This window comes from Pteropus medius, unplaced genomic scaffold (assembly GCF_902729225.1).
Source record: "Pteropus medius unplaced genomic scaffold, Ma_sr-lr_union100, whole genome shotgun sequence".
Classification (NCBI taxonomy): domain Eukaryota; kingdom Metazoa; phylum Chordata; class Mammalia; order Chiroptera; family Pteropodidae; genus Pteropus; species Pteropus medius.
In genome coordinates this window covers 1358-13627 of record NW_024355055.1, presented here as the reverse complement: position 1 = coordinate 13627, position 12270 = coordinate 1358, and the positions used below count along the sequence as shown (strand labels likewise).

Sequence of the window (12270 nt, the reverse complement as noted above, 5' to 3'; positions counted from 1 at the left end):
TTGTTCCCTGTATTTTCCAGCGATCCCCGGGGACTTTCGCAAATTTCTTTCCATTTCTGTGCCCAAGTCCTGAGTGTCGTCTGAATCCTGAGCCAGAGGAGGGGCCGGAGACCCGCCCGTGGGCACCGGCCTCACCTGAGCTGCCCGAAGCCCAAGCCGTGGGGAACGGATGGAAACGGGGGGAAAAAGAACAGAAACGTGTAGATTTTCTCCGGCTCCACGACCCGCGACTGCGAAGAGAGTCTCCGTAAACGCCGTTCATTGTGCTGCTGATGAGATGTTCTTTCCCAGGCTCGACCCTGTTCAATTCACTGCATGAACGGCTTGACGTGCTCTACCGAACCGAGTCCATCTCCTTAATCTTACGTGGTCGTAATGGATGGGCTGGCGAGGAAGAGAGTTCGCCGAACTTGTGATCGAGGGAACGTGTGAAACATTTTATTTCTGGTCCCAAATAAAATGAATTAAAAATAACGAAAGGGTAGATCCGAGACCGTGTGCCGCCAGAAGGAGACAACACCCTTATGCCGAAACAACTTGAAAAAAATACTAAGGTCTTCACTGTTCTAGACTGTCACTATCACGCGTGCTTTATTCTTAGAAATACGATCGATGAAATTCCACCAGGGACGATCAGAGTGAACTGAAGCGCATCGTAAGGACTTCGTAGGACGGCCGCTTTTATAAAAACCATGAGACAGACGAGTCATTGAGTGCAAACCTGACGCCCAAAGTCAAGTGTCCCATCGACATGGATGTTTGCGCAGTTATCACCTGGGCGACCTCCTCCCATCAAATCAAGACGTGGGATAACGGGGCTGTGTTTTCTACGGCTGTGCTAGTCCAGGGCGGGAGCCACGGGGAGCTACTGGGCACCTCTGAACTTGCAATCGAATTTAAATGTAAAAGCGGAGACTCTCTGCGATTCCTAAAGAACGTTTCGGAGTTTTTGGAGAGCTTGGGCACGTGAATCGACTTGTGCCACCATCGTAGGGGTGTTGAATAAAGAGCAAGCATTTCTGATGAAAATTCAGCGCTCTGATCGAGATGCCCTGTGAGGACAGAACACCCCCGGCATTCCCAAACCTTCGTGGCAAAAATTCATGTAAACGCTCAGCCTCCATAAGGACCGCAGGCTGAAATGCTCGTATTGGGAACACGTTGCATCGAATGGACGACATTAGTAAAATTAGACGCGTCCATTTGACATTTTAAAACAGAATTACTTTTGTAAATCACACACGAGGTTCTTGGTACTGGACAGTGCTGCTGTAGATAAATTTTAGGAACGGACGTTACGGAAATCGTCCAGAGCAATCGTCCAGGCACGTTAGGATCGGCAGCGGTGGTCATGACGTTAACGGTGGCAATCATGCAGTCTCGCTCCTGTCTGGCTGTGTCTCTCTTTGATGCCTCATTGTCCCAGACGCTTTCGTGGGTAATTGGGGAGACGAGAAAGCCAGCTGACATTGGACTAGGGAGTCAAACCAGCGCAAAACCAACAGAAAACACAGCAAAATAACCCCCCCAAACAAAACAAAAACCCTAGAAAATCACTACATACCGTGAAGGACAGGAAGAAGGAAAAATAAGAAAGTGTCATCGGTCACCTTTACAAAGAGCTTGGCTCATACTCCTTTGTTTGCACTAAAAATGTAGAGCTGCACTGAAATCAAATCTTTGGACCCCAAGAGACGCCCCCGGTGCTTCACGTGAGGGGTACCCCTGGCTGACATGCACGGGGCTTACCGTTTTCAGAGTGTTTCTTATCCTGCCTTTTGTCCGTCCTGTGTACCGCGTTCATCGATTTGTGGATAGTGAACCAATGTCGCATGCCAAGAGTAAAAAGTACTCGACTGTATGAGCTGTGTATTACACCAAACCGCTGAATTCGGTTGGTGAACATTTTGTTGAGGATTTCTGCTGTTCACCTGAATGTCAGCTGTAACTGGTAAGTTTTTAAAAATTAAATAAAAGATGTGAGTGTTTCTTATATTCTGTACCTTAGAGGTTGTGTTGTTTCTAAAAGAGATGATACAGTTTCTATACACCATGGCACTAAAACCCATGAAATGAAAAGGTGTTAGCTGCACTTAGGCTGAATATTATTATCCTTTCATACATTACATATTACGTCATTATAGACATTAGTCGTAAACATTTTTCCCACTTTAATATAGCATTCTGGATCACTGGGGTGAATTAAGCCGAAAGGTGTTTTGTATTGAACTATGTAAACTTTAATTTTATGTCACGATTCTTACGGATTTCAACTCTCGTATGAATAATGACGTTTATGCCAATTAATCCCGCTTTTTGGAAATGTGCATTATAGATTTCGGAATTAATCTGTAGGTTATATTGAGCTGTAGATTACAAAGTAGAATGTATAGCCTAGTTTCAGAAAGAACCCGAAACACAAATATTCCTCCATTGTGTATGTATTCTACCTTTATTTACATAGGATAACACTGAAACTAATTAAGTATTTATTCACCAAGTGGACATTTTTTTTGCTTTCTTATTATAAGAAATAAAAAACGAGATAGAATTAAAAAAAAAAACTACATAAAGATCATCTCAATATTGTAAACGTATAGTCCCTTCTTGCGAAGATGGTAAATAAAAAAAATTCAGCTGTACTCACCCAAAACAAAATAAAGAATGATTAAAAAAAAATTTTTTTTCGTATAACCTACAAGGATTACAAGCGATGGCCCCGGGAAAACTGGGTGCGCCGTTTTCAGACTGGGTCTAAAGTGCTCGTCTGTCGAGGGAGAAACGGTGGGCGGCGGAGGTGTGGGGTGTGGGCAGGAGGCGCCTTGATGCACGACGGGTGTGTGTCTAATTTTGATGAAAAGAAAGACTAACTTGAGATCTATCACCTCACAGCTGTGAGACTGGCCGTCATCCAAAACAGAAGACAGGAGCAGGGTCAGCGAGGACGTGAAACGGGCCCCTCGTGCCCTGTTGGAGGGATCGGATTGCAAACTGCAGCAGCTGCGAAGGAAAACCGCCTGGCGGTTCCTCCAATCATCAAAGATAAAACGACGTTACGACCCAGCCATTCCGGTTCTGGGTATTTATCCAAAATAATAATAATAATAATAATAATAATAATAATAATAATAATAATCAGATCTGCAAGATCATGCTCACTGCAGCGTTGCTGATGATGGCCAGCGTCTGGAAGCGGCCAGAGTGTCCGTCGGCGGACGAGTGGATACAGGAAATGTGACGCATGCAGTGGGCATGACTCAGGCATAAAGAAGATGGAAATCCGTCCCTTGGAACAGCACAGGTGACCCCAGAGGACGTTACGTCGGCCGGAGGACAGCGAGGACTGTACACATCATTCCATTCACACTCCACTCACCTGTCCACCAGCTTCTTGGCGAACCCAAAGTCGGTGAGCTTGATGTGGCCGTCTCTATCCAGCAGAATGTTTTCGGGCTTCAAGTCTCTGTAGACGATCTCCTTGGAGTGCAGGTACTCGATGGCACAGATGATCTCGGCCGAGTAAAACAGCCCCGCGTTGCTGGAGAATCGGCCGCGGGCCCGCAGGTAGCTGAAGAGCTCCCCGCCGGGCACGAACTCCATGAGCATGTACAGGAAGCGCTCGTCGTGGCTCGTCCAGAACCTGTGGGGGCGACACGGTGAGGGCCGCGCCGGGGAGGTACGGGCACAGGTGCGGACAGCTGTGAGGGGACGGGCCTGGATGGATGAGGCACAGGTATGGACAGGTGTGAGGCTGTGGGTCTAGAAGGACATTGAGACATCGGTACAGAGAGATGTCGAGATATTTTTAGCTGCACGCATACTATCGTGTTCGGACAGGTGTTAAGATGCGGTACAGACAGATGTCATGGGCGCAGGTGCATGTGAAGATCTGCGTATCCTGTTAAATCCTGTCAGAGGTCTCAGAACGGAGTAGACACCATGCTTTGATAATACACTAACGCCGCTTAGGGGCTGCATCGTACCCCTGAAACGTCACTTTGAAGGGGTCACCCCAGGACCTCAGAATGGGACAGCGTTTGGAGACGGGTCTGTACAGAGGGGCCTAAGGTACAGCGAGGTCACCAGGGTGGCACTGATCCCACAGGACTGTGTCTTTATAAGAAGACGGGACGAGGACACAGACACGCACAGAGGGATGACCGCATGAGGACACGGGGAGGGGACGGCGTCCGCACGCCCAGGAGAGAGGCCTCGGGAGGGACCAGCCCTGCCCACACCTGCATCTCGGTCGTCAGCCTCCGGGGCCACGAGACGACAGATCTGCTTTTTCCTTCGTGCTGCTTCCCCCGCCGCCCGCCGTGCAGTCCCTCTGGCACCTGCACCGAATGCACCCACAGTGGGCTCGTCCCCAGGGACCCCAGCGAGTCCAGTCACCCCGGTGCTTTAATGACAGCTGGAACCCAACGGCAAGTGAGTGCACGGGGAGCCTCGCCAACACCTGCGCGGACAGGGCGGCCATCACCCATCATAAGTCCCAAGCCCGGGGCGTCGCTCAGCTCTGTGCAGGGACGGACGGGACAGTGAGACTCGGAGGAGGAGAGAGGCTGTGGGTGAGGACGCCCCGCATCCGTGTCCCACGCGTCTGGGAGAAATGAAGCAAGCGTTGGACCGGGAAGGAGAGGATTCTCGGAAGGAGACGCGGGAGCAACGGCCGGGCTTCGGGACCGGGCGGTGGGCTCCACCCAGCGAGCGGGCACTGCGGCGAGGGCCGGCCACACCGAGGGGGCACGCGGGACGACGTCCGGCCAGATCCGGCCACGGGCGCCCACGCAGAGATGACGTCGCGCCCCCGCCACTGCTGCTGCCGTCCCAAGCCGACCCCTGAGCTGCGGGCATCGGGCTCGGAGTGTCACGTGCATGTGCATCGTCCACGTCTCCACGTTTTCACGCGGGAGAGAGACGAGGGTCCCCCAGAGAAGATGCTTTCGCTCCGTGCGTTTGGAGAGGAGCCGGCCCTCTGCAGCACGGACGCCGTCGGGGACCACGCCTCCCCGCACACGGCGTCTGCCTGAAGACGCCTCCTCTGCGGCCAGTGAGCAGATCTGCGCCCGAGGTCACCCCGTCTCAGGGGCCACGGCCACGCGGTCTGCACGCGGCGCCTCGTGACCAGTGGCCGCACGCTGTCCGTCTCTCTCCCGTTTCCACTCCTGGCTGCTCAGCAGCCTCAAGATCCGGGGTGTGCAGGCAGGAGGGGACACGGGGGGCAGGCAGGGCGATTGGGGGGCTTCGTCGGTGTATTCTGCAGCCGGCTTCCGCGGCTGGAGAGACGAGCCACACACGCGCACGGCTTCCGACGTTTGAACCGAGACGAGGCGCTGTGCGCTGGACCCGACAGCTCTGCTGCTCACGACAGCTGGACGGCTCGCGGGCGCCCGCAGGCGAAATCGGGGGCCCAGCCAGGCCGTGCGGGACGAGAGCATGACTCGGGGGACGCGTGCACACACACACACACGCCGGCTCCTCACCCCGAGTGAGCACGCCGCCCAACCTCACTGCAGCTCGCCTTTCCCGAGCGTGCACCCCAGAGCGTGCCCCGCACGTCGTGTGTGTGTGTGTATGTGCGTGCACGCGAGTTTGCAGGACGCTTTCAGCACAGAGGACAGAGGCGGACCGACGCATGCGGTGACCTGACGATGACAGATAAAGGAAAAAGCCCACAGAGTCACAGACAAAGGGGAAAGCATAAGCCGTCCCCCCAAACAGGATGGAGGCGGAATCAGGCGTTGCAAATGCAGCTGAGCCGCTGGCAGCGGAGACTGGAGCGGGCGCGGGTGCCCCGTGTGCACAGCGGCGGGACGCACAGGAGCCAAAATGAAGAATCTGGCCGGGTGTCCCTCCGCGGGTGGACGGAGGAGCGGAGCGCGGTCCGTGCACACGGGGGAATAGTATGCAGCCGTGAAAAGGGAGCGACGTCTGACGGCCGCGGGCACGTGGAGGGACTGGGCCACGCCATGCCGGGCGACGTGCGCCAGGCACAGGACGCGACACGGCGTACGACTCCACGTCCCTGGGGTCCCCGGAGGCGTCAAATCCACAGAGACGCTCAGCACAGGCGGTGGCACCAGGGGGACCGAGCGTTCGGCGGGGACAGAGCTTCGCATGGGGGAGGGGAGAGAATCTTGGAGGTGACCGGACGGCAGGCGACGGCCCTGGACGCTGTCAGACGCCGCACTCGCACACGGCACGAACAGGAAACTCTGCGTCCGGTGCCTTTTGCCGCAATGACAAAGAAAAGCAGTTGAAAACGCGAGGCGCGCGCGCGCACGCGGCGGCCACCTGTGCGCGTCCGACGGCGCAAAACGGCGCAAATCGGCGCAAAACGGCGCGTCTGCAAAGTCCCGGCTGAGGGCTGCGCACCGAGCTCGTCCTCTGCGCCCTGGCCGCGTGGGCGCGCGGGGCCTCGGGGTAGGTGTCTCCGCCACCGGGGCGTGGTCACCGGCTGCGCCTGTGCGCAAGGGTCCCCACCCTCAGTCGCTCCGTCTGACGGCTCCCGCCGCTGACGCTCGCTTCCTCTTCCACGACTGCTGCCTACTGTGCCCCCCGCGCCCGACACGCAGAACGGGACCCCCTCTCTGTCCTATGCAACTTCCTGGCCACAGGCCACCCCACCTGCACGGCTGTGCAAGCAGAGAGGCGGTGATCTCCTGCAGCCACACCGCCAAATCTCTCAGGGACGCCTGGCACCCTCTGCCCCCGTGCCCACGCCGCCCGGGGGCCCAGGCCACCTCGCTCGCCACGTCCCTGTCCTTCGCAACGCCCGCCACCCATGATGCTGTCATCTAGAGCAGCGTCTGGACAGCACTCGGGCCCCTCCCTTCGTCCCAGCCCCTCAGGTGAGCCACCGGGGTGCGCTGGGCCAGTCTGCATCGGGATGGAGCCCCCACCGGGGAATGGCACCCCCCATTCCGCACGCTTCTGCTTACGTGTCCCCCTCATCCCAAGTCCACGATCCCGGTCCCTCTGAGCGGATGGGCCCCCCTGACACTTGTGACCCCTACATCCTGCTCGACATCGGTGGGGACCTCAGACAGTCACTCCAGCGCCCCAAGCTAAACCTCTCTTTTACAAGCGTCTACCTCTCCCACAAAACACACACAGTTCATCATTTTGGGGCCAAAAACAAAAGAACCGAGGAATGGGGCTGGGGAGGTGTGTGGGCTCCTGCTGCCACGTCTGTCCCTGGCGAGCAAGGACAGAGGGGGGAGGACGGCTCCTTCCAGATGGACGGTGTCACGAGTGAAACGGCCGGGGGGCCGAGGACGTCGGAGCACCGTGTTCTTCCCTCCCGGACGACGGGAAAAGCCCAGGGTCACTTCACCCGCGAGCCGGGCACCTGGCGCCGGCGACGGAGACCAGAGCTGGGGCTTGGCTCAGGCGGTGTCCCCTCCTGACGACGGGCACGACCCCGTCCATCACGCCGACGCGGGCAGCGAAGACGGCGCTTTGCTCGGCCCGGGGACAGACATGTCGGCCGTGTCCCTGCGGACGAGCAGCAGCAGCTCTCTGCGCCCCGCCGGCTGCGGGAACCCGCTCACGCACCGAGAGTCCAGGGCTGAGGCCGCCCCGGGGCATGCACGTGTCACCGCCGTGGGCCCGCGGAGCTCGGGGTGCAGCGGCTGGCGTGGGAATGGGAAAGCAGGGCCTGGCGCCCACTCCGTCTGCGTGTGCCTGCCCTGCAGGCGTGCTCAACGGGGTCTGTCCCATCAGGGCGCACGTGGCGAAGCCTGCGGACACTTCTGGTCCTCACGGCTCAGACAGGAGCTGTGACCAGTGTCCACGGGTAGAGGCCGAGGACGCTGCTCTGCACCCCACGGTGCACAGGGCTCCCCACTCAGAGTCCCCAGCCCCCGACACCCACGGTGCCCAAGGGGAGACTCTCCATATGTATCATCTGACTATCTATCAACATCCATCTATCTATGTATCATCTATCTATCTATCATCTGTCTATCAACATCTATCTTTCTATAATCTATCTGCCTATTTATCTCTCATCTATCATCATCTATCTGTCTACCATGAATATTTTTCATCAATTATCTATGTATCTATCATCCAACTATTTATCATTTATTACCTATCTATCAATTATCTATCCGATTCACTAATCTATCTATATCTATGTGTCTATGTATCTATTGCCCATCTATTATTAATCACCTATATGTCAATTATCTATATGTTATTCGACCTATCCGTCTATGTATGCCATCTATCATCCATCCGTCTGTCTGTCCATCCATCCCTCCATCCGTCCATCTATCCGTCCATCTATCCGTCTACCTACCCACCTGTGGCAGTGGTCTGTACCTGAGAACGACTTTGCCTGCAGGTACATGTCTCATGACATCTGGAGACACTGTTCATTGTCACCACTGGGAGCGGGGGAGCTGCAGGCACTGGGTAGAGACCGCAGGCTCTGCTCACCATCCCCCGGCACAGAGGACAGCCCCCAGGGCAGGGAGCTACCTGGCCCCAGATGTCAGCAGGGCCGACGGTGACAACCCTGGTTCCGGGTCCAGCCACCTGCAGACGCCAGGATCAGCATAAAGGGCAAGACGCGGTCACAGGGCCTTGGGTCCCAGGCAGACGACAAGCCCCCGCCGGGAAGCGTGACACAGTCTGCAGCCTGCACGGTGAGCGAGCCTCTCAGCTGTTCTAAAACCATCTGTGCGTCGGCTGCGCTGGCCTTGGGGGCGGCTCGCTCCCCGACACAGCGTGTCCTTGGACGTGGCTTCCATGAGCCTCTGGCCAACAACGCGGCCAGAAGCAGCTCGGACACTGAACTCTGACGAAGCCCCCGGAGGTCACCATAGGACTGTGTCTTTGTAAGAAGAGGGGACGAGGACACAGACACACGCAGAGGGACCACGTGAGCACACGGGGAGGGGACGGGGTCCACACGCCCAGGAGAGAGGCCCCGGGAGGGACCGGCCCTGCCCACACCTGCATCTCGGACATCAGCCTCCAGGACCTGACAGAATAAACTACTGTTGAAGCCACACACTGTGGGGTCCTTGGTTACAGCAGCCCAAGCAAATACGGGGCGTGCAAACTCTCTTTCCATAATTTTTGGGCAAGGCTCACGAGGAAATTCATATCACTATTAGGCCTTTAAAGCATCCATTTTAAGGGTCATTTGCCCAGATCACCCCCGTCTTGCGGGACCCGTGAGCCCCGTCGTGCGCCTGCTTTCATGTGCTGCATCGGAGCTCTTGGCAGACGCAGGCCCTGGAGCGATGACGGGGACACCCCCCCACACCCCCGCCTTCTGCTGCTGGGGCTTTTCGCGGATGGACGCTGTATGGGCGCAGACAGGGGCCGGCAGACACGCTGAGTCCCCGACGAGCCCCTCGCAGGAGACGTGCACGTCCCTGGAGGGCGGGATGGGGGAACCAGCACGGCTGTGGGGGGCACAATGTTAGGCTGCAGGGCAAGGTCAGGGGGAGCTGAGGGCGGGGAGCAGGGCGGATGGGGGACCTGGGTGGGCAGGGGACGTGGGGCAGCCTGAACAGGACGAAGTGGGAACGAACTGGGAATGGACCTGGATGGCACAGCCAGCTCAGGGCACCGCAGTCCCCGGCAGCTCTCACTGTGTGAGGTCACAGGTGGGCGACATTGGTCCAGTCACTACTGGACCTTGCTGTGGACGGTCCTGTGCTGGGTCTACATGCAACATCTAACGGCCACTGGAAGCCCGAGCAGAAAGCTCAGAAGTGGGTTGAGGTCCCCAGAAACTAGCCGGGCAGGCTCCCCGAGGAGCTGCTGAAGGGACCGGGGGTGACAAAATCTCCGTGCCCCGGGCGGGCACTTCCAGAGACAGCGCCTGCGTCCAGGGGCCGGCCTGGGGTCGGCCACCTCCGCAGAGCCCCGCCGGCAGGGCCGGACCCCGGCGCATCCCCGGAGTGTCCTCAAGCGGGTCTGAGGCTCACGTGCGCACCGCGAACCCCAACCCGGGACCGGCCGCACCCCGCTCGGGGTCCCGGGACGCGGCCGCGGGGAGGGGGCCCGGACGCGGGACTCACAGCTGGACCAGGAACGGGTGGCTGACTTCCTCCAGGACCGCCTTCTCGTTGTGCACGTGCTGCTCCTGCTTCAGGCGGATGATGTCCGGGATGCTCATGACCTTCAGCGCGAAGAAGCGCTCGGCCGTCTTCTGCCTGACCAGCTGCACGCGGCCGAACGTGCCGGTGCCTGCGGGGAAAGCGAGCGAGGCTGAACCGGGGGCTGCCGGGCGCCGGCTCTGGGTCTCTTGACCGAATTCCCACGTCACCCCCCGTCCGGACGCAGACGACCACCTGCCTCCGAAATGACCCCTAACGGGCGGAGAAGCCGGCAGAGAGCACACGCACACGCGCGTGCGCACACGCACACTGCAGAAGTGGGTCCCGTCGCCCCGGCAGCGTACGAGGGCGCACGACCCTCTGTGAGACGCCGAGGCCACCAAGCGACGGTGCGTCTTCCTTGCAGCATGTGCCCGGGACGAGCAGAAACCGCTTATGGCGCGAACGGCAGGAATATGGCAGGGTGTCCCTGTACCCGGGCGGAACGCCGTCACCCGAAATGTCCCCTCTGCCTCCCCGCGCCCGCCCTCCGGCCCCCTCCTCACGGTGGGGCGGGGAGCCCGCCTCCCACACGGCGCGCAGGGTGACACTCGCCCCATGCCACGCTGGCGTCACAGGTGCAAAGGACTTTGATCGGGGGCCGGGGAAGAGAAAAGGTGTGGACAGAGAAGCGTTAGTCTGGGGTGCCTGGCGCTGCGCACATGCACGGGTGGCCGCTGTCTTTTCTGTCCCTATGGGTCTAACGGGGATGGCAAGGGTAAGGGTCTTCTTCTTCCTGAGGACAAAAACGTAGAAAAGGGTCAACTACTCGGGCTCCCGGCTGGGAAGAGGCCAGCCCGCCGGATGAGCAAGGAGGGAACAGAAATTCCAGGTCGGCTGCAGCAGGACAGAGACCCCCCCTCCGCCCCCGCCAAGCACACAGCAAGCGACTTCCTAGTTTTTTTCTGTTTTTTTTCTAGAGTTTGCAGTCGCACGTGGTGACACACACACAAAACCAACCTCTACGCAACCGACACTTTTTTTTTTTTGCTTTTAGGATTTTCTATCCATGGAAAGACCCACGCCGGGAAATAGATGTGGCAGCTCACGGTACGGCGGGCGGGGGGGCGGGGGGGAAGGACACGCAAAGACACGTGACCTTGGCTTCGAAAAGACGTTTCCATCATGAATATTTCAAGGTCGCAGGAGGAGGAAGCGGTCTGCACAGACGCAGACACAGCTGTGCCTCCCACGCTTGCGAGGGAGCCGCTCAGGAAAAGCGCCTTCGGAGACGGAAATAGAGTGTTGCTGAGTCAAGGGTCACCTGGTCCCTACACTTAGGCCAAGAGAGAGAGAGGACGCAGGGGCAGCGCTCCCTCCGCCAAGGGCGAGCGGGCACAGGGTACGTGTTTCCACGAGCCCGTCGCTGAGTCCTTCCGTCGCGCGCCTGTGCACGCAAATCGCGACACGGGCTACGTGTGGTCCAAGTTCTGAGTTTGCTCTTGACCTGCGGACTCGGGCGACCCCCTTCTCGGCTCACGTGCTACGCCCGTCTGCACCGGGACAGGTAGATAGATGGCTATGAAATCCACAGCCTCGCCACACCCCAAGGGTCTAGCGAGGAAACGAGGCTGTGTGTCTGGACCTTTCTTCCTGTCCCTGGTCCCGTCCTCCTTAAGTGCCGCCGTCGGCGACCCACAGCCAGGAAGCCATTGCATTCACCGCCGAGGGTGTCGGCTGGACACCGTTTTGCGTTTTGAGTACGTGTCTCTGAGCCTCGCCTGAGAGGGCTCCGGGCCAGCACGTGATGGACAAAGACAACAGATATTTTTTGTACGTGGAGCTCTCAAACGGCTTTTAAGCTTTCTGCCAGCTGTACGAGGTAGAAACACTCAGAAGTCAAACCAGGGGACTTATGCTCCGAAGCGGACGCCGGCTCTGGCAGGCCCCCAATGCCACAAGCAGGTTACAGGACATAGATGAGCACGACACAGCCCAGAAGACAGACTCGGCAGACTGCCATCGTGAAGGTGACCGGCTTCAAAGCACTACAGCGGAAGACCCCATGGAAAAGCACAGATGGAATGTGTCCCCCCGCTCGGAGCTGGCCGGCGGTCCGTGCCCATCGCCAGCTGTCCTTACCCAGTGTTTGAAACTAGCAAAGTCCGTTTTCTTTATTTCGGCTCAGCTGCATGTAAGGATGGCC

At 58.1% G+C, this 12270-nt stretch overlaps 1 protein-coding gene across 1 annotated transcript; it reads right to left on the bottom strand.

Annotated features, from left to right (window-relative positions):
- Positions 1 to 3310: 3310 nt before the first annotated feature.
- LOC120598278 (putative serine/threonine-protein kinase PRKY) lies at positions 3311 to 10319 on the bottom strand (the record flags this gene model as incomplete). Its single annotated transcript, XM_039857059.1, has 2 exons — positions 3311 to 3640; positions 10047 to 10319. Coding segments are annotated over 2 exons (541 nt in total), but the record flags the coding sequence as incomplete, so codon positions are not given.
- Positions 10320 to 12270: the final 1951 nt, after the last annotated feature.